The 23154-nt window shown below is 45.0% G+C and overlaps 1 protein-coding gene across 2 annotated transcripts in view; it reads left to right on the top strand.

Annotated features, from left to right (window-relative positions):
* LOC128660069 (uncharacterized) overlaps nucleotides 1–23154 on the top strand; it is a 197112-nt gene that overhangs the window by 70706 nt on the left and 103252 nt on the right. For both annotated transcript variants that reach the window (XM_053713677.1, XM_053713676.1), the window contains exons 3-5: nucleotides 14145–14228; nucleotides 21334–21420; nucleotides 21849–21902. In XM_053713677.1, coding sequence (XP_053569652.1) covers nucleotides 14145–14228; nucleotides 21334–21420; nucleotides 21849–21902 — 225 coding nt within the window. The remainder of the gene's footprint in view (nucleotides 1–14144; nucleotides 14229–21333; nucleotides 21421–21848; nucleotides 21903–23154) is intronic.

Here is a 23154-nt window from a genome sequence, read left to right as displayed (position 1 = left end):
GGTGTCGAGCTGCCCTTTAAGGTTGCGCTGTGTGTACATTACGGTGATCTGTTCCTTTAAGGCTTGGTGCGTAGGTGTCGAGCTACCCTTTAAGGTTGCGCTGCGTGCACATTACACTGATCTGTCCCTTTAAGGCTGTGTGCGCAGGTGTCGAGCTGCCCTTTAAGGTTGCGCTGCGTGTACATTACGGTGATCTGTTCCTTTAAGGCTCTGTGCGTAGGTGTCGAGCTGCCCATTAAGGTTGCGCTGCATGCACATTACGGTGATTTGTCCCTTTAAGGCTCTGTGAGCAGGTGTCGAGCTGCCCTTTAAGGTTGCGCGGCGTGTACATTACGGTGATCTGTTCCTTTAAGGCTCTGTGCGCAGGTGTCGAGCTGCCCTTTAAGGTTGCGCTGCGTGCACATTACTGTGATCTGTCCCTTTAAGGCTCTGTGAACAGTTGTTGAGCTGCCCTTTAAGGTTGCGCTGCATGCACATTACAGTGATCTGTCCCTTTAAGGCTGTGTGCGCAGGTGTCGAGCTGCTCTTTAAGGTTGCGCTGCGTGCACATTACGGTGATCTGTCCCTTTAAGACTCTGTGAGCAGGTGTCGAGCTGCCCTTTAAGATTGCACTGCGTGCACATTACAGTGACCTGTCCCTTTAAGGTGTCGAGCTGCCCTTTAAGTTTGCGCTGCGTGTACATTACGGTGATCTGTTCCTTTAAGGCTCTGTGCGTAGGTGTCGAGCTGTCCTTTAAGGTTGCGCTGCGTGCACTTTACGGTGATCTGTCCCTTTAAGGCTCTGTGAACAGGTGTCGAGCTGCCCTTTAAGGTTGCGCTGCGTGCACATTATGGTGATCTGTCCCTTTAAGACTGTGTGCGTGTGGTGCTAGTTGACCCTTTCAAGGCTGTGTGGTTTTTTTGTCTGTCCCTTCAAGACTATGTGAACAGGTGCTATCCTGCCCTTTAAGGCTGTGTGACCAGGTGCTATCCTGCCCTTTAAGACTGTGTGACCAGGTGCTATCCTGCCCTTTAAGGCTGTGTGCACATTATTTCTTCAGCAGTTTGTACAGTTGTTACTGAGAGGGCTGCTTTAAGTGTCTGTGTACACTAAACAGTTACAAATGTATAAAACCTATAGGCTGAGGGTTTGATACAATGTATCCATGTAGGTGAGCAGAGCTGGCTGGCTGTGGAAAGTCTATGGGGAGAACAGGGACTTTACACCCCAAAATATGACTCCCCTTTTTGTTCCTGGAGACACAAACACTGCAGCATTGTTGGTAGCCCTCATCTGAACCCCCACACCAATGTTTGTAGAAAAATAATGAGATATGGCTGAGAAAATGATTTAGAACCCTAAACTAAGATTTTACCGTCGTCTCTATACAGCGCATCAGCATTAGCTATGTTGGTCAGTCCTCTCCTCCCTCAGCTGGAACTGCGGCAGTCTGAACGCTGGATTACTAATTGTAGTACTGATAGGGAGAGCGAGCGATACTCAGTAAGATCCGCCATTATAGACAAATCTTTCCTTTGCAGGCTGACAGCGGAAAAAATGGTGCCGCTATGTTATCTAGCGATAACGCGCCTATATTATACATTCATATTTTCTATATATGACCCTTACTATCTCTCTATGTGAGATTTGCAAATGTTGGTGATATACTTTGTCACATGTGACGCTTATATTTTCTTTAGTGCTCTTCGGCACTAATAGTTTTATATTTATGCTCCTCTTTTTTGTCTGTATGGAGGGGTTTTGAGCCCAGGTATATCGTTATAGATATATATACATATATTTTCTTGGGTGATCTGAGGATCTGACTTGAGGATATTTTCATCTCTCTCTTGTTGAGGAGATTTTATTCTCATCCCGTTATATAATGTTTGGTTTGAGTTTCTAATCTTATCATTTGTAGATAAGATTCTATGTCAGTTTCTCATATGAGGTTTTATGCCTGGGACAGCTTGTCCTATTCAAATAATAATTTTAGCATCTGACATTTCTTTTTGGAGAATTGTCTTTCAATGTAGCCATGGTGGTTTCATATCTATTTTGTATACGCAATACCTCTACATGGTGCTCGGCAATATTTAATTTATTTATCCTTTAATGGGTAGTTTTCCCGCTCGCAGAATAATGGTTCTGAGGTTGAGTCTCCCCTAGAGGAGATCTAGGACGGGATTAGGGCTCTTAGAATAGCCATCTCCTTTATCTGTGACGCTAATATGCAATTGTTTGCCTGAATGCTAAGGCTTCTGGTTTTGTGGTTCTGTCACGCAGGGTGCTTTAGGTTGGAGTCTTGGTCCGCGGATAGGGTATCCAAGAAAAGTCTCCTTTACTGACCCATTTAAGGGAAATCTTAAGTCCAGGGGGACTTGGAAGTTACTAGTCCTGGAACAAGATGCCCGGAGTCAGGAGGTTCGGGACCCCTGGGTACTAGAGGTAGTATCCCAGGGATACTGAATAGGTTAAAATCTCACCCTCCAGGGGGTTGATTTATCCTTTCTAGGTTATCTTCAAGGCCAGAGAGATAGCAGCTATTTTGAAGGTGTTCAGGATCTCCACTTCTTGGGAGTAATTGCCCAGGTGCCTGACTCAAAAAGGGGTCTAGGATTTTGAATGGACATCTTCGTAGTTTCCAAGAAGGGGGGAACTTTTCAACCTACTCTGGACTTGTCTCTACAGGTTCCTCAAACTATCTGATCTATCCTTCTTTGGCAGGAAGGACATTTCAGGTCTATAATCGACTGGAAGGATGCATTCCTTCATGTTCTGATCCTCAAGGATCATTTTCAGTTCTGAGGTTTCCTTTCCTGGACCAACATTTCCAGTTCATAACATTGCCATTTGGCTTAGCTACTGCTCCCAGGATATTCAGTATCTCAAATTCTTCTTTGGGCGGAATCTCTCAACTGCTTTCTTCCTGCAGTTCTCGTCCACTGGGGTGGACAACTGGGAAGCGGATTTCCTCAACAGTCAATCCTTCCATCCGGGGGAGTGGGCTCTCCACTCTGCTGTGTTTTTCGGGCATAACTCTCAGATGGGGAGTTCCGGAAATAGATCTTATGTCTTCTCGTCTCTATACCAAGGTACGGGTCGAGTTTGAGGGATACTCAGATGAATAGTAGTCACGTTAGTGGTTTTATGGAGGTTCAATCTCATATGCCTTTTTCCTCCATTGGCTATTCTCCCTCGAATAGTGGCTTGCGTCAAGTAGGATCAGGCTCCGGTGGTTCTAATAACATCGTCCTGGCCCCAAAGGACGTGGTTTGCAATCTAATAGAATGTCCTCCTCCCCTCCGTGGAGGTTACCTTATTGAATGGACCTTCTGATCAAGGTCCATTCCTACTCAAGACCTAGAGTCTCTAAGACCAAATGCGTGGAAATTGAATGCTCAGTCTTATCCTAGAGAAGTTTTCTTCCAGTGTCTGGCAATATTGGTTTTAACTGATGACAGGAGATAAACGCAGAGAATCTGCTGATGTTTAGGAAGGGCCTGCAAGTTTAGGTGTAGAAGTGCAGTGGCAGGGTTTTTTGGTAGCTGAATCCTAAGAGCAGACAGAGTACGGAAGCATGTGTTCCACAGGGGAGTCAACCTAGGACATTCCCACCATACGTGAAGCATATTTCCGTGGGAGCCACATTCCCTCCAGCATTGCGGAGAAGATGTCGGAAACATCTTAGATAGCCACGCGGGGACCAGGTACCATTGGGAAATAACTTTATAATAGGTTTCGAACATTGTCACACAATGTAATGATTTTTTGGTTAAGGTGAGGGACCCCTGCCAAGCATTAGCCGAGATTCGAGAGTGAAGAATATTGTCCCACTTACGCAAGTGTGGGGCCAAGTCTGGGGGCACAGTACCGTCCAGCAGACTATAATGTCTCGAAAGAGGTTTGTGGAGTCTACGTCCTCCTTTCCATACAGACTCCCATGGGGTAAGCTGACGTGGAGCAGAGGGAAAAAATCCCCAGCTAGAGAGGAAACTCTTGATCCTAGTGAACTCGAATAGGAGGTAGGGCGGGATGTCTTCGCCTGGTCTGTCCTTAGACAACGAGAGATATCCATCGTCACTAGTCTCTGACCAAAAGTCTGAAACTTGTTTTACCCCCAACCTAGCCCACGTATTGGGGTGTGTTTCTGCGAGACCTGTAAAGAGGCCTGGGATAGAGGTGATCGGGGAGGGGTGCGGCGCAATTAGTTTACGGTGCCGGATCTTATCCCAGATTGCCAGGCATTCCAAAACTACAGAGTTATGTATCTTTAGGGTTCTGCGGCTATGGACCGGGGTCCAGATTAGATCTTTTAGGTATATATCAAACGGTAATGAGGCTTGTTCAATGTCTCTCCACCTGTCTTGTGAGTGAAGCACTCCCCACTGGGAGATGTGCGTGAGCATGGCACCCTCGTAGTACTTTACTATGGATGGGGAAGCCAGACCCCCAAGCTGGTCAGAGAACTGCAGGGTTTTATGAGCTATTCTAGGAGTTTTGTTTTGCCAAATAAATTTTGTACACTCACTTTGAAACTGTAGCAAAAGGTGAGTGGGTATTCTAATTGGAAGGCATCTAAATATATAGGTGAGCCGAGGGAGGAACGACATCTTAAGGGACGCTATACGGCCCATCCAAGAGATGTTCTTATGATCCCAAACATGTTTTAACGCTCTCAGGTCCGCCAAGAGGGGTATATAGTTGTCCTTGACCATCTGTTTCAAGTCATTAGAAATTTGAACTCCAAGGTGGGTAATCCCTTTGCTAGACCACTTGAAGTCAAATTGTCTTTGGAGGGCTGTGACATATTTTTGGGGAAAACCCCACAAGTAAATTTCTGTTTTGGGGGTGTTTAGCTTGTAGAAGGAAAGGGAGCCAAAGGCCTCAAGGATTTTCAGAAGTCTAGGGATTGTGCGAAGCGGATCTGCAGAAAACACCGTCACATCATCCGCAAACAAGGCGATGCTGTGTTTGGAGCCAGAAAGTGTAATTCCTACAATGTCCCTGTCAGTACGTATTGTTTCTGCTAGAGGCTCAATTGCCAGCGCAAACAGGAGCGGAGAGAGTGGGCAACCCTGCCTCGTGCCATTAAAAATGGGGAATGGAGATGAATGGAACCCTACCCCCCTGACCGTTGCCGTGGGGTTGGAGTATAAAGCTTGGATCGCGAGGCGTATGTCAGAGGGAAATTTGAAGGCGACAAGAGTCTCCCAAAGGTAACTCCATCTGACCCTGTCAAAAGCCTTCTCGGCATCCAGAGAGATAACCGAGAAAGGCTTGTTCATTCTCGTCGATTCGCAAGCAATATTGATAAGGCGCCTAGTGTTATCCGGGCCCTCACGATTATGTACGAAGCCTTCTTGGTCTGGGTTGACTAGGGTAGGCAGAAGTTTGCATATTTGATTGGCGAGAAGTTTGGAATAGATTTTTATATCAACGTTTATAAGCGAGATGGGCCTATAGTTGGGGCAATAGGAGGGGTCTTTGTTTGGTTTGGGAATCATGATAATTTCGGCCTCCAAGAATTCTCGTTTGAAACTTCCCTCTTGCCTGGCAGTGTTAAAAAACCTAAGGAGCAGCGGTATCAGTTCTTGACTATAAGTTTTGTAGAACTGTGCGGGGAACCCATCTGGGCCGGGGGCCTTAAGGGATTTGAGGTGCTGGATGACCTGCTTAATTTCCAGCTGAGTAAATGGGTTGGTCAGAGACTCTTGTTGTTCCGTCGTCAAGGACGGTAAATTTAGGGACTCTAGAAATATTTTAATCTGTTGTGTGGAGGCGGGGGCTTTAACTTCAGTGCCCTCAAGGTTGTAGAGTTTAGAATAGTAGTCTGAGAAGCAGTCCCCTATCTGTGAGGGGAGTTTATGGGTCTTGTTGTTGTGAAAAATTTGGTGTATGCTATTCCGCTGACGCAATTTGTGTGCTAACAGAGTATCGGCCCTATTGCCTTTACAATAAAATAACTGCTTAAGTTTTGTGAGGTTCTCTTGAGTACGTCGCAACTCTAGGTGATTAATATGCGCACGTACGGCTGAGATCTGAGAGGTCAGTACTTCAGAGATGCTAGCTCTGTTGGTGGATTCAAGCAGCCGAAGTTTGCAGTGGGCTTGGGCTAAGGAAAGTCCAGCCAGTTTCCTAAGGCGAGCTTGCTTGCGGATAATATAGCCTCTGGATACCGCTTTAATAGCTCCCCAGAGTGTATCATCAGTTGTCTGACCATTGTCGTTAAGTTGAATAAGTTCTATAAGATCTCTTCGTAGCTCTTCCCTGAAGGGAATGTCTGCTAGGATGTTGCGCGGAAGAGACCACCTGCTTTTATGAAGACAGGGGTCACTGGTGTGTAGGTCCGCCAGTACTGGGTCGTGATCGGACCATGAGCAGAGGGGGATACTAGATTGGAGTACTGAGTCCAGGGTCGTCGCCGAGCAGAAGATATGATCTAACCTAGAATAGGTTTTGTGTACCTGGGAGAAGTGGGTGAAATCCCTGTCTGTAGCGTGTAATGATCGCCAGATGTCATAGTATCCAAATTCAGACATGATTGATTTAAAGCGTGTGGAGAGGAGAGTTAGTTGGGAGGTGGTCTTGGTTGGGGATAACGTCTTGCGGTCTAGTTTAGTGTCCCAGATCATGTTGTAATCCCCCGCTATTATGACTCTGCCCTGTTTGTGTTGGTCGATTAATCTCAGAATTTTTCTGAGGCAAGCAGGCTGTTGGGAATTGGGAAGGTATACTGAAACTAGGGTATGTGTGACATGACCAAGCTTACAGACTACTATAGTGTATCTAGCTTGGGGGTCCCTTATTACCTCAATTTCCTCGTAAGCTACCCTCCTGTGGATCAGGACCGCAGTCCCTCAAACTTTTTTTGTAAATGAAGAGCACTCTATGGTCGTATATGAGCGAGAGTGGAATCTATGGGGAGCGTCTAACGTCCAGTGCGTTTCTTGCAGAAACACAACATCGGGGTTGTGGTGGTTAAGCATACGAGTGAGTAGGCTCCTCTTGAAGGGAGAGTTTAAGCCTCTGGTATTATGTGTGCATACTCGTAATTGGGACATGGCCCACTACTAGCCCAGGGGAGTGGGTGGGCAGTAGGGATATCTGGGAAACTTAGGTTAAAGTCTTGGTATGAGGTAAGTAGGGGTTGGGAAGGGAGGGGGTTAATCAGAATGTAAGGCGGAAACGTACCGACAGCACAGGTGGAAATAGTCCACCTAGGTGGAACCCTGGTGTGGGTTAACCTGTAGGGGGGGAGCTAAGGGCAAATGTATGAGAGGAGCTGGAAGGTCCAGCCCCACTCCACTAGCTGAGTGAATAAACAATGGGAGGGTAAACTAAGGTGCAAGTAAGTGTAAACCTGTGGGCCCCAAGGAGGGCGTAACCAAAACATAATGGACCAAAATGAACACAGGAACCTGATAGGAAGCAGTAAATACAATAAGCAATCTACACATACATGCCAACATAAGACAATAGAATGTGGTTACATATGATCAAAGGCTGCATATTTTAGTCAATGCGGATCCTACTCCATGACACTTTAGAATATCAACAAAGGGTGAGGAGATTGGAGAGGAGGACATTTTATCATATCATGCCTGTGAAATATAAAACTGGGTGAACACAGAGGTCTGACATGAAACGACAGAATGTAATGAACAGTGTAAACACATAGTTTCAATCAATGCACACCCTGCTCAGTGACGCGTCAGCGTATCAGCAAAAGGTAGGGAGAGCAGAGGTAGGAACATTTTATTGTGTCATGTCTGTAGTATATAAGACTAGGTGAACACAAGGGCCTAACATGAAACATCGGAAAGCAATGAACAGTGTAAACACATAAGTCTAACATGAAACAGTAGAAAGTGGGCATATATGAGTAAAAAGTCACATTTTTCAGATAATACAGCTCCTACTCCGTTACATGTTAACATAACAACACAAGGTAATGAGAGTAGGGGTAGGCAAATTTGATCCTATCAGACCTGCAAAATATAACATAGGTAAGCTCATATTCAGGAGGATGGAGACTCTAATTGGGTTTCGTCAGTAGGCTGCTGTGTTCTCATCCTCTTTGGCCTTTGTTCCTTAACAGACCATTCGGGGGCTGTGACTCTCAGCTTAGATTGAACAGCCGGAGGTCCCCGTGGGTCTACTGCCATGAGTCCCCATTGGCCAAGGAGAGAAGTCCCTTGAGAAAGAGAAGTCACAGTGAATGATTTGTTGTCTTTTGTGATTATTAGTTTAGTAGGGTAACCCCATCTGTACTTAATACTCTCCCTGCGAAGAATCTGTGTAACTGGCTGGAAGTATCTCCGGTGCTGCAGAGTGTGTGCGGATAAATCGGGCAGCAGTTGTATGTCCTTAAATCTTTCCGATGTCTGCGGCTTCCGAAAGGCCGCCTGCATGAGTCTGTCCTTAAAGATAAAACTGTGGAAGCAGACTATGACATCTCTCGGTTTCTCCTGTGAGACTGTTCTAGGTCGTAAGGCTCTGTGGGCCCTTTCCATGGTGTCTGTCAGCCCCTCTGTTGGTCCCAGCAGGTCCTTAAAGAGATCTTTCAGGAAGTTTTGAATCTCTGCCGGTTGGATGTCCTCTGGTATTCCTCTAAACCTTACGTTGTTTCTGCGTGCCCTATCCTCCACATCAGCAAGTTTGAACTCCAGCTGGCTGATTTGATCCGCAAGAGATTCCGAGTAGGACAACAAATTTGTATGGTCAGTGGCAAGATCGTCCTGTTTTCTTTCCAGAGAGTCCACTCTGTCACCTATCTCAGAGATGTCTTTACGGAGTTCAGCATGATTGCGCTGAATTTCCTTGGTTATGGAGATAGTTTGGTTTGCAAGCATTTTTTTAAGAGTTGCCTCCGTTATTAGGTGTTGTGAGCTCACTTGAGGCATACGGTCAGGTTGAGATCCATCCCCCAGAGATTCAGAATCACTCAGACCTTCATTGGAATCCTCAATCTGGTCTTTGGGAGGTTGTGTGAAATGATCCAGGACCGTTTTTTTCACAGAACCTGGTGTTTTCGAGTGTCTCCTGGCGTTGTGTGGCATTTTCGTATGAGAAGAGAATACCTCCAACTAAACAAATGAGCTTGAATTAGGAATAGATAAGGAGGCTATTGGACCCAACAGGCTAACAAAATAAAAAGAGGATAATACACATGCACATTAGTATTACATAACGGAGTAGGGCCAGCCGTCCACTTGTAACCTCTATCTCCCCATAGCGGCGTTTATGGGCAGAATGCTACCCTACAAGACTTTGTATGTATCAAAAGATGCCAACTCAGGTGGAGAAAGAGGCCAGGCGGGCGCCTTATTTAGATTACCCTTTTACTTGTAGTGAGGCACCTCTATAATACTTAAGGGGGGTGTGCCCTTCGGACTCAGGGAAGGAGGGATACGACCCGAAGGAAGGGGAAAAGGAGAGTGGTGGTGACCAGCCCACGTAAGCAGGCCGGAAAGGATGAGTCCGAGAGGGGGGGGTTCAATGATAGAAAATGATATTAACACACAAATGGGCAGCTAAGCCCAGAGTACCTGGAACAGTGACTTCTGCCGGTCAGCGCACAGGGTGAGAGGCTAAATGTGCTCTCTCTATTAGCTAACGATTTACATAAGTGCTACAAACAGGCAGGAGCAACTGGGGCCCAAAAAGTTAAATACCAGTCGTCCTGTGAAAGGAAAAATGCAAGTTATGTAAGGTCACAACACAAAAATAAAATAAAACACTCCACTCTGAGCTGGGCCACAGAGGAACAGAAGCTGACGCAGCAGCACAATAAATCACAATTCTATGACAGTGGCCTCAGTCAATAGAATCAGCAGTAATTAAGAACAAAGTCTGCCTCCCAGTAGGTACTGTGTTTAAAGGGACTTGGGAGTGTCCTGAGATGTAGCGTTAATGTAACCTTAAGTCCAAGTGCAGTTCCAGTGAAAAGTTTTGGTTTTTATTATTAAAGTTATTTAGGTAATCTGCAGAAAACCTGCTAAAGAGAGTGAAGGAGTGTTGCTGTTTTGGTGCAACTGGGTGAACAAGTACATAAACTTTGCTTGCCAGTTAAACTCCTTCTCCAAAGGATTAAAAGAGTAGGGCTGAACAATAGGTCAGAACTTAGCTTTTATTTTTATTGTCTGTCTCCTAGGTTTCCCTGCTGCAAGATAAGGGATTCACATATGCAGCAGCAACACAACCCACAAGCTGTTAAGGCTAGTATAGTCAGCAAAGTTAAGTTATGAGGGGATAGGGTGTGATCCCTTATAGGTTTAGGCTGGAGATGAGTGAGCTCCCCTCTCAAACATGCATCCCAAGGGTAATATTTGCCAAGAGGCTGGATGGGACCCGGTCTGACAAGTGACCGCGCTGTAATGTGGCTCTGAGTTAATTGGCCATCTGTCACATTTGAGGGAGAGGTGTTGTGTAGTGTCCCCCTAGCTGCTCTCTCTTACCTCTCTTCATCGGCATACAACGGAACTCGGCAATGGCCAGGACAGATGAAGTTCACTAGCTGTTGGGCTGCGCTACAAGGATGGTGTGTAGTCGCAGGCCCCAAGATGGCGGAGGTTCGCGCCAAAGGGTCCCGGCATGTCTCCACTTGCAGTGTGTCCTCAAGGCCGCTCACCTCTCAGTCCCGGACCGGCCACAGCCGGATCAATCTTAACCGCCGCTCACCACCGGACTGGCAAGGTAGGACCTTCTGTTGAGGGTGATTAGTTCGCCGGAGGTGTCAGGCTGTTCCTCTGTCTCTGGAGCCCGTGAGGTGTAACACCACTGCCGCACCGGAGCGGAGCCCCGGCCCTCCATGCAGCAGGGGTAAGCAGTCAGAGAATTGCTCGTTCCTAGTCTAGGGCGATGAGGTTGCTGAAGTGTAGGGTAGATGATTGGCGCCTCCAGCAAATGTAAGGTCTCTTCTCAGACGGCAAGGCAGAGAGTGCAGGCAACAGCACAGCTACGCTCAATAATATATTTCAAAAGCTTCAATCTACCTCAGCCAGTCACAGTAATCGGACTGGGGTATAGTCTGGGGTAAAATAGTGTACTTTTAACAATTTGGGCATTTAATCTTAGCTTTAAATCGCTTAGTTAAGGGAGAGCTCCTTCAAGACACGTCTCTCCAGTTAAGCAGCTAGCTCCGCCCCCCCCCCAGAGAAGTTTTTCGTATAGAGTTATAGACTTTTTGATCCAGGTTAGCTAGCTGGTCTCTCGCCGTATTTACCACAAAGTGTGGAGTATTCACTTTCATTTAGTGTGAGGAACGTAGTTTTCCAGGGCACAAGGTCAAGGCTGCCCGAATCCTGTCTCTTCTCCAAGATGGTTGGAGAAGGGTCTATCCGCCTGTTCTCTAGTGGATCAGATCTTGTCCCTGTCGGTCTTATTGCTTATGAGATATCGGATTTTCTAGACGTTCATTTTTTTGTTCAGGCCCTGACTAGTAGCAGACCTGTGCTTAGACCTCTTGCTCTCTCTGGAAGCCTCAAGCTTGTTCTCTTGTTTTGCAGGAAGATCTGTTGGAACTTATGCTTTCTGTTGATCTTAAGCTCTATCCTGGAAGGTTTTTTGCTTTTGTTGACTATCACATCTGTTCGCAGAGTCTCTGAGTTATCTGCTTTGCAGTGTGATCTGCCTTACCTTATTTTTCATGCTGATAAGGCGGTTCTTTATGTACTAAGTAAGGTTTCCTATCTCAGGTGGTCTTGAATTGCATCATTAATCAGGAATTTGTTGTTCCTTCTTTTTGTCCTAATCCTTCCTCCTCGAAGGAAGGTTTTGCTCCTCATTCTGGGGATACTCAGGACTTCAGTAGATCCTCATCTTTGTTTGTGATGTATGCGGATAACACAAGGGCCAGATGGCCATTGTGACTTCCTTATCTTTCTGGTTGAGTCGTGTCATCTGCTTGTCTTACAAGAAGACTGAACATCAGCCTCCTGAGAGGATAACGGCTTATTCCACTGGAGCAGTTTCTTCTTTCTGAGTTTTTAAGATCAAAGCTTATATGGGCTAGTTTTGTATGAAGACTACCTGGTCCTCCTCACATACTTTTTCAAGGTTATATACATTTGAGTTTTCGCTTCTGCTGAAGAAGCTTTTGGGAGAAAGGGTGTTGCAGGCTGTGGTGCCCTTAGATTAAGGTCTGCATTTTCCTTTTTGCCCTCCCTTCTTTTCGTTCAGTGTCCTCTGTAGCTTGGGTATTGGTTCCCAACAGTAATGAATGAAGTCATTGACTCTCATTTTTTCTTCTGGTACCTATATACCCTAATGTTTCTCCTGCTTTTCCTTGATCCCTATTGGGGCTAAAGTTGGTGGGAAATGGGGTGTTAGAAAAAAACAGTACAGAAAAATGCCTTAACATTGTAGTTTATGGGAACTGTGTGTTCCCTTTAAATATATATGTATATGCTTACATACATATATATTTATATTTGCTGCCATGCTGCGCTACTTACCCCTTCGCTGTGCTTAGGTTCTGATGCTGTCATCAGAACGAGTCTCCCATTGGAGCCTATGGAAGCACGGTTTTGTGAGGGCAATGCTTCCTAGCAATGCGAACGTGAACTTGCATTCTCATTGTGCTTAGCTTGTAATAGCAGCACACATTAGCGTGTGCTGGTATTACTTGAGTACTTTGGGAATTCAGGCTGTTCTGCCCATCAGCAACTGATTTTCAGGTTCCTCACCATGGTCTTATTTTTCAAATGGTTCCTCTTCTTTTTATAAAATATTAATTCTTATTGGTTAATCATCAGCTTTGACACTCTTCTGATTGGCTGGTCACTAAGATTAATAAAGAATGACTATTATTTTGTGACACACACACATAACGTTTTTAGGTTTAGCTTTCATCTAAGAATACCAAGAGAAAAAAAGCAAAATTGGTGCTAAAAGTAAATTGGGAAGTTGTTTAAATTTACATGCCCTATTTGAATCATTAAAGTTTATTTTGGACTTGACTGTCCCTTTAAGCTGGATTTGTAACTTTGGCTTCCAAACTTTTTCTTTTTTAAAAAAAAAATTGAAACATATATTGCTATTCAGCCATCTTCCAAATAGATTCCTAATGCTGATAATAAACTGAATGTAAATTATAATAAACTGCTTATCTAAGTCTATTGCCTCATGTAACAATTAGGGTCAGATTACAAGTGGCATGCTGATGATAGCACGGGATGCGATACGCAATATTGATGGACCGCGCTAACATTTGCGAGCAACTTGATATTACAAGTACATGGTAAAGCACATTAACCAGAGAAGGGTTACTGCGGCTGACTTCTCCCGAGCGTAACCTATTCTTTCAATATATATCGCAAACGCGCTAACTTGCGCTCATATTACAAGTTGAAAGTTATAGTTTGCCCTCAAACAAAACCCAAAACTGTGCTACAATATTTAGCGCAACTTCAGACCTGAAGTAAAAAAAAAGAAAATGTTAACAAAACACATTTAAAACATATTAAAATAAATAATGTATTACACACATGAACTGTATACACTTTTTAATAAAACAGAAACTTAGATATAATTCCATATTCATAAAAAGGTTTTAAAAGGGATACAGTATATGTGTAAATATACTAAAAAAAAAGTGCTGGTACTCACTGATTATTGATTGATAAATTCTGCTCAGTAACTTTAAGAAAAGCAAAGGGACAACATTATTTACAATGTTTTATGTATTTTGCAGCCCCCTTTTATGAAAACTAGAAAATTTAAATGATGATTACAAATATTACCTCTTATGAGTTGGCAGAAGTGGGGGTACTCAGTACTGGTGAGTACCCCCCACAAAAAAGCCCTGTGTATATATATATATATATATATATATATATATATATATATATATATATATATATATATATATATATATATATATTATATAGTAAAGATCCACACTCAATGGACTTGTGTCAATTGTGATATTTATTATAGTGACGTTTCTGAGCAAGAATGCCACTTCTTCAGACCAGTGGTCCTGGTTGTGAATTCCAGATAAAGCAGAGCATCAGCCTCTCTGGGGCAGTGAAAAAACAAACACATTTTAGAGATAAATTACAGGAACAGCAGGAGAGGAAAATAAAGAAAATATATTTTTTATGGGGAATTGCAAGTTAAATATTTTAATTTCCTTTTATTTTACTGTTTTCTCTTCTAGTTGGATTTTTCTTTCAAAGATTTACCTCTCATAGAAGCCAATGACACCTGTGATGGATGTTGCCTTGGTAACGAGACACATGAGGTAAGAGTCCTTTACAAGCCACATTATATAAATGCAATAAGCGCACATTATGGGCTAGATTACAAATGAAGCGCTATAGTTAGCACTAGGTCGCAGTATTCTTTATGCTCAAATCCATATTACAAGTGGATAGCTGAAAAAAATAATTTTGCGCAAACTCGCTGTAATTTACGCTCCCCATATTTCTATGGGAGCGTAAAGCACTAATTAGCAAGCACAATTGCATTTACCGCTCAAACTTTTTACGAGACTTAAAAAAAGTACGCAAAAAGTTTGTACAGATGAAACAGTTACACTAAACTACACTAATCACCCCTAAACCGCCATCCCTCAACTTTGCAAAGTACCTAAATAAACAATTAACCGCTAAATCGCAATTTCCCCACATCACTAAACTATTTACCCCTAAACCCCCATCCGCAACATCGCAAAGTACCTGAATATACTATTAACCCCTAAACTGCCCCCCCCCCCCACATTGCAAAGTAATACACATCTAAACCCCCTAACCTAACATCCTCTAACTTAACCCAAATAAAAAAAAACTAAATTTACAAAAAAATCCTAACTACCTTAAAAAAATACTTACCTGTAAAATAAAAAACATTTTAAAAAAAACTTACATTACAAAAAATAAAAAGGCTAACATTACAGAACATAAAAAAAAGTAATTACCAAAAAAATTAAAATGTTATCTTACACCGCAAAATAAAAAAAGTCCTATTCTAAAATTAAACTACAAGTAGCCCTTAGAATGACCTTTTGTAGGCATTCAGCTCTTAAGGATAAAACTTTCTATACCTTACCTGCTATGTGATACAATACCCTTAACCCAATAACCACAATAAACGCCCCCCATTCCAACAGCCTGGAGGGCTTTTTTAGGAGGGATTGTGCAGGGAGCCACCGAGCGTCAGCCCTTGCGGCTGACGTTGAATGTGCTCGCCTGTCCCCCTCCACTTTTCACCTCGCCAGGCTGCCCCAACCGGAGATTTGTCACACCCCTGCTGCCGCCGCAACAGGAAACATGACGCCATGTTCCTACCTAACTGGAGTTGAGGGACCCCCAAACTCCTAAGACAACGGTTCCTCGGCCAAAAGACTGTTAGTTCCGAAGGGGGGTCCCTAAGAGGAAAATACAGCACTCTGGGTTTACTAAGGTCCGAATGATTATTCAGCCCCCAGCCAAAGTGATACTATTGCCGGCATCTCCGCAGACCACAGTCCACTGGAACACACCATCCATAACTGGAAACCGATCATCTGTAACTTGGGAGGGAAGGGAGGGAAGACAAGAAACAGGTTAGTTACCCTACTTCCTGCCTGCAGACACTAATATAGGCTCTGCAACATCTCCCTCTAGCTGTAAGACCAGCTAAGACACTTAGACAGCAATACACCTAGCAATCAAGCCAAAAGTTAACCCTTAAGTTGCTGCGCGCTTAATCAGCTCTCCACTTTCCTAAGGGTAAAACTTTCTATACCTTACCTGCTATGTGATACAATACCCTTAACCCAATAACCACAATAAACACACGGACACCAGTTATGGGAGAAAAAAACCCTTCCCCGTCCGGGGACAAGGGTTGCATTTATTAAAGAATAACTTAATACTTAAACTTAAATAACTTAGTAATAATAACTTAGCGTTGGCCGGCAAGAACATCCCTGTCCTACAACTCCTAAGAAAGGGGTGTGACTGCCCTAAAGGAATGGGGGGCGCCCCCCATTCCGACAGCCTGGAGGGCTTTTTTAGGAGGTATGGTGCAGGGAGCCACAGAGCGTCAGCCCTTGTGGCTGACATTGAATGTGCTCGCCTGTCCCCCTCCTCTTTTCACCCTGCCAGGCTGCCCCAACCGGAGATTTGTCACACCCCTGCTGCTGCCACCCAAAGAGGACAAGGAACTCTTGCCGCCACTAAACACAAAGGGAAGCCAGTGAACGCCTAATATTGTGTAAAAACAAATCAGTACCCGTATCTGACAGATGTACCTCATCCCTGCGGAAGAGACTGGGCAATCAATAACCTTACCCCCTGCAGCTAACACTGCCCTACCTACGTCCCTATTAAGCTTTCTCTTCACCCTAAAGCCTGCCTTACGGGAACTCATGTGACTCCACATGTTTCTAGAAATAATCTGTCACCAGATAATCTTGATCCCAGGAAACTGAGCCGCCAACCACCTAATATCTGCTAGCATAGCATGACACTAGCAAATTCCCCCATGGGCATAGTCCCAACATAATTTTCGCCTAAGTGTAATACAATCACATGGGGACGCCCCCACCTCCTTCTGGCCTCTGCCACTTGAGTCGGCAAATCCGACCACATCATTCCACGCTTTCCTAGCAAACGAATGCCCAGCCTCCGTGACGGCAACTCCAACTGCAAGCCTCCTGCACTTGCTGCTGCACGCAAAGCTGCCCAATGGACATACGAATGTCCAAAGATCCACACTCTTTTGCACGGCAGCCCCTCATCTACAATAACAAAAGAAATAAAAACAAACCTGGCTTCCCCCACCTAAGCAACAACAGAACAAATCTGAGCTACATTAAGAACCACTAAACAACTTCCTGCTTCAGCGGCCGTATATATTTCTTAAATTTGGCTGAAGCCCACCTACCTAAAACCTTAATTTCACTCTCAGAAGACCCAGCCAAGACCGTGTCTGTAGCGGCACCAATCCTGAAAGAATGCGGGGCCACCACAGAGGGATTCCACCCTAAACTTGAAACCACTTTCTTCATGACTACCTGGAAATTGAAACCTGGATAAGAATGACCAATTTTCGTGAACCAGGAACACACCCTCAACCACTGGCCTAAGTTCCAAAAACCTTCTGCACAACCTAACTGGGCAAATTGATGGCTCCACCTGCGAAAGCAAATTGAGCCATCTACCCTTACCCGTCTCATCAGTCTTGGAACGTGCCACAAAAACTAAAATAGCTCCTCCTTCATTCCTAACATGATCCCTAAGCAGCGCTGACCCTGTTGAAACCTTAGAAGGAGCTACCAACTCACTAATACGCAGCGTGGCGAAGTATGCAAGGGAAAATGCTGCAGCAAAGAGGACGACTTCGTACTCAGAGCTACAGATTGACGGGAGGACCTGAATCATGGTACCTAGCCTCCCCCTAGTGATTGGTTCCCTAATGTCCTTAGTTACCCCCTTCAATCTATGTGCTCCCTTAATAGCAGCCCTAGCTAGGAAAGATTTGGAGACATCTGGGACTCCATACAATTTGGAAAAGAAAGAAATGGCTGCGGCCCGACTGGTAATGGCGTCTGGCGCCAGGCCCTTCTCATGCAAACATGCAACCCACTGTAAAAAACTGTGTGTGTCCTGCATTCTCCAAGAAAGCCCCTGCCTGAACAAAAACTTCTCCCAATCGCCTGCGGTACGATTGCCAGTTTTTTTCCGCCAGCGACCCTTGTAGTAACCTTAGCGCAGTTCCCCAGAACTCACCACCTGCCAGAGATAAGCAGGACAGTCATCACCCTGAGCTAAAGCAGCGGGTGCTACTTCCCTAAACTATCCCACTGACCCCTGGACAGAGTGTCCGCAATGACATTGCGTGCCCCGGGAACATGCCTCGCCGTGAATGAAATGTTATGTCGCAAACAGAGCAAAACTAATTGGCGCAAGACGTTAACTGCCGGAGGGGAAGAAGCAGACAGCCTATTGATGGCGTGAACTACACTCAGATTGTCACACCAAAAATTGACCGCCCGGTTCTGTAATCACCCATACCATAACTCCACTAAAATGGGGAAGAGCTCAAGTAATGCCAAGTTTTTTAACCACCCTGTGCCGCTCCATTCGGCCGGCCAGGTGGATGCGCACCAAGATCCCTCAAAATAAGCCCCCAACCCATGACTCCCTGCCGCATCGGTGTACAAGTGCAATTGTTGGCTGCTGACCGGTTTGGGCAACCAAATCCTCATGCCGTTGAATTCCAGCAAGAACAAAAACCAAACTGTCAGGTCCTTCTGAATATCTAGGGAAATCCTCCGGTTAAATATTCTACCCATGGGGATCACCCTGGACGCGAAGTTCAATAGGCCTAGCAAAGATTGAAAGTCCTGAAGCATGGACCTACCAGCCTCCCTGATGGCCTGGATGGCTGACAAGGCAGAATCAACTTTTTGACCTGGCAGTCTGCATTCTCCATCTACGGTATCAATTTCTATGCCTAAAAATACAATGCGCGTGCATGGACCTTCCGTCTTTTCGGCTGCAAACAGAACGCCTAAACACGAGGACAATTGTTGCATGATAGTCAGAAGCCTAGCGCAATCCCCAGATCCCGCCCTCCCCAAGAAAAGGAAATCATCTAAATAATGAGCTACCTGCACCAGCCCGGACTCGTGAACCACCACCCAATGCAAAAAAGAACTAAACAGTTCAAAATATGCACACGATATTGCGCAACCCATTGGCAAGCAGCGATCCACGTAATACCGATCCTGGAACATGCACCCCATCAGATAGAAGCGATGTCCACCTTTGCCATCTCTGCCTCTGGACCAAGCCCTTGAATGACCGCCAGGGCAGATTCAAAGGACTCAAATGATACTGAAGTGTCTCCTTTGTCGAGAGCATCATTCACAGACGCTCCTTCCGGGTGAGACAAATGTTGAATCAGCCTAAACTTCCCTGTCTCATTCTTGGGCACTATTCCGAGTGGGGAGATAACTAGATTCTCTAAGGGGACGCAAGAATAAGGACCCGCCATACGCCCTAAGTCTACTTCCTTCGCTAATTTTTCTTCAACAGCCTGGGGGTGTTGAACAGCTGATTTAAGGTTATGAACCACAGGAAAGGGGGAAACGGACTCCTAACTGGAATGCGAAAACCAAATGATAACCCGGACCTGCGGAAGCCTGTTGCCGCCTGGTCAGGACAAGCCCTAAGCAAGCTACAAATTTCCCCTAGATTCAGGGGTGTATGGGCCCTTTCCCGCAGGAGACGATCTAAATGGAGCCCTCCCCCCACCTGACTCCCGACGCCTGGGGCAGTCCGTCCCTTTGTGAGGCCCACCGCAATAGATGCAGATGTGCAGAAAAAGACAGTGTAAACCCTTGTCACACTGCTTTTCCTGAAACCAACATTCTCTCCCTCCACGCCTCCGGAACTGTCTATTCGGTATGTTTGACACTGCGGGCCTTGCTGGCACCATGGCTACACTATCTGATAATTCTAGACCTGAAAACAAATCCATCTCCTTCATCCCAAAATTAAGTATAGGATTGGACTCTAACCTACGCCTGAATTCGGCGTCATATTGACGCCATGCTGTCCCTCTTCCTCTGGTATGAATGTCATCTATGACTTCAATATATTTGAGGATATTGAGGTTATGTTGAGGGTTAGCCTCCAAGTAGCAGGATGCCAACACGCGGAAGCAGCGCATCCACTCCTCATAAGTCTCAGGCCTCTTAACTTTTTATCTCCTGTCCCCTCTTCGACCCTTTCCTTCAAATCTTGCGCCAACCTAGAAAGCTCAAATATCTTAACGTATCTCCCTTCCTTAATGCGCCTGGCTATACGCGACTTAAGATGAGAATGCAGCGAATGCACTATACATGGATAAGTGTCAGATGTGTTCGCCACAAGTGACTTGGAGGAACTTGCTTGGCTACCTGACAGAGAACTAGAGCCTGTTATTCCCTGAGCCCCTGCTGATGCCCCTAAATTAACAGGGCCCACCGCGCTGGCCCCTTTCACATCTGCTATTTTTCTGATGTATCTAAATAGCTTGCGCTGACCCTTATCCTTAAACCCTGAAGAACTGTTGGAGTCTCCCGTGGAGTAACTATCCTTCCCCCTAAAGTGTGGTGCAGTTAATGGCTCACCAGCTCCAGCCATCACCTCAGCTCCAGAAGACGCAGGAACGGATATTAATGGTGTAGGCCGGGGGATCTGTCTCACCGCAGGAGTCACAGTAGCCGCTGACATCCCAGCCTGCTCTGCACTGCCGCAGCCGCTTCGCCAACAGATACGGCAGTAGCCGATGACGCCATTGAAACCTGTAAAACAAGAGGGCAAGTGGGGGTATCACTGGAGTCAACGATGAGGCCCCCGCTCCCTGTTCCTGTGTCTCTAGTCCACCCACACCCTGCAAAATGCATGACCCTCTAGCTAGCAGCCTCTTTTTAAGGCTTGACAACATATTCATGTAAACTCCTTTATTTTTTATGCCTTTTCCAGTAGGGGCTAATTCACCTAATTTATGCCCTTCCCTAACTTTTTCACTCCTCTTGCTTGCTCCCATTTTAACCCCTTGTACTCTCTTCATGGGCTCTTTACCCCTCCTACTGCCACACTGCCCTTTTTTGACTGCTACTTTTCCCCCCAGGCGGTCACCGCCAACTCCGGATGCCCCACTTACCTTAGTGGGGATCAGTGCTGACGATGGCCGCTTCCTTTGAGGCCTTCCTGCTGCCTCAGGTCTCTGTGCACTGACTTCTGTGAAGCAAGATGGCGCAACCCGGAGGCCACATGATGTTGTGGGGGCGGAGCTTGCGACACCGCGTGCGCAATAGGGCTAGGAAGAGAAGAGGCCAACCGCATGGGACCAGAAAATTGCAGCGGTACCGGCCCCTGATCCGCCTCGCCTCCTCCGACCTCCCTTTGTCCAGGAGTCAGAGGAGGAGAGCTGGATCCATAAGACACAGGCGTGTCTTCAAGGAGGAGGGGGGACATGGACTCTGTAGATGGCCCAGGGTTTTGTAACCTGGGGGCAGGACCGGAGGAAAGGGGGGCAGGACCGGAGGGAAGGGGGGCTAATAAGGAAGGGGCTAAGGCCAAAGAAAGGCCAACAGGGGGAAAAGAAAAAATAGAAGGGGTAGAAGAGAATATAGGGACAGACAGGGAAGAAGAAAAAGACACAGCAGGGACAGCTGAAGGTGAAGAAAAAAACCAGAGAAGGCAGAACAGAGGTAGAGGGGAGAGATATAGAATAGGCAGGAAGAAAAGAAGGGGCAGTAGCAGCTGCAGAAGAGTACAAGAGGGAATATGTAGCATGGGGAAAAGGCATAGCAGAGGGAGGGATAACATCACCCATTGTAGAAACTGATGTTTTCTTCCTCTTTTCAGGTGTCTCCTGATCCTCGCCAAACCGCCTTGGAGCCCTGGAAGAGCGACGAGGCTTCACCATTGTTCCACCTGCAAGACAAGAAACAGGTTAGTGACCCTACTTCCTGCCTGCAGTCACTAATATAGGCTCTGCAACATCTCCCTCTAGCTGTCAGACCAGCTAAGACACCTAGACAGCAATACACCTAGCAATCAAGCCAAAAGTTAACCCTTAAGTTGCTGCGCGCTTAATCAGCTCTCCACTTTCCTTTGCTCCATCTAAAAAACAACTAACACTAACCCCATAAAGGTACACACCGATGATGATGGCGGCTGCAGTGGTCCTCATCTTGAACACGAGGTCCTCTTCATGCGCTCTCCAGCTGGCTGAGATTGTGTTCAAAATTATGTTTTGTATAGATTCGTAGGGCAAATAATCAAAACTTCTTCTTTTTTTCCTATACATGTGTTTATCTATTAGGGTAATAAGTGTTTTGCGTATTTTTTTCACAATTTTTGCACCTTTTATTTTGCAGGAAAAAAACAGCAAGAACTGCAGGGGAAAATGTGTAGAGAAAACGCGTTTTACAGTAAGGAAAACCATACGTTTTAAATTTTGTATATAAATACAAATTTCACAGCATGCGCAGTATAGTTTTATAATGCTTTATACTGTGCACCTCAAAGGGATAGGAAATTCAAAATTAATTTGCATGATTCAGATAGCGCATGCTATCTTAAAACAATTTTATTTTCAAATGTGCTTTTTTCTCTTGGTGTCCATTGTTGAAAAAAGAATATGTACATACCCTGCACAAGTAAAAGTTAGCTGGTGATTGGCGTCTGCACACATTTGCCTCTTGTTATTGGCTGACTAGATCTGTTCAGCTAGATCTCAGTTGTGCATGCTGCTCCTTCAGCAAAGGATATCAAGAGAATGAAGTAGAAGTCAATTGGAAAGATGTTTAAAATTGTATGATTGGTTTCCATGTTATATTAAAGTGTCAGTAAACCTTAAAAATAATGTTATATAATTAAGCACATAGTGCAGAATTATATAACATTATAATAGCCTTATCTGTATTAAACGTAATATTCCCTTTTAATTTAAAAAAAACCTGGCTGTTTTACAGACCCGCTCTCTGCTGAGCGGGTCTGTTTTATTCACACAACGCATCGGGCCAGCTGTATAGTCACAGCCCGGCCCGACTGCGCCATAACACAAAGTGCAGCTTGCTACTGCTCTGTCTGACAGCAGGAGCGAGCTGCACTTAGTGTTATGGCGCGGTCGGGCCGGGCTGTGACTATACAGCTGGCCTGATGCGCTGTGTGAATAAAACAGACCCGCTCAGCAGAGAGCAGAGAGCGGGTCTGTAAAACAGCCGGGGGTTTTTAAAATTAAAAGGGAATATTACGTTTAATACAGATAAGGCTAATATAATGTTACATAATTCTGCACTATCTTCAGAATTATATAACATTATTTTTGAGGTTTACTGTCCCTTTAAGGCTTTAAATATTTTTTTCCTGCATAATTTCAATACAAAATTTAACTTACACAATTTTTAATGTGATTTAACAATACATTTTTTGATTGCATATTTTTATTTCAATATTTAATTTATTTGTTATATATATATATTTTTAAATTAACACATTTTTGTGAGCCCTATAAGGCAAGTAACACCCTTTGTGATACACACTATTCTAATGGTAAAAACTGCCTTTATTGAATTAGAATAGGGGCTTTATAGTACTAAAGAACTATAGAACCTCACAAGCACAGAGAGCTTTAGATAAATGTAGCCACCAATCAGCAAGTGCTACCCCAAAATGGGCTGA

This window comes from Bombina bombina, chromosome 5 (assembly GCF_027579735.1).
Source record: "Bombina bombina isolate aBomBom1 chromosome 5, aBomBom1.pri, whole genome shotgun sequence".
Lineage (NCBI taxonomy): Eukaryota > Metazoa > Chordata > Amphibia > Anura > Bombinatoridae > Bombina > Bombina bombina.
The sequence above is the reverse complement of the archived record's forward strand: the minus strand, read 5'-3'. Positions and strand labels throughout refer to the sequence as shown.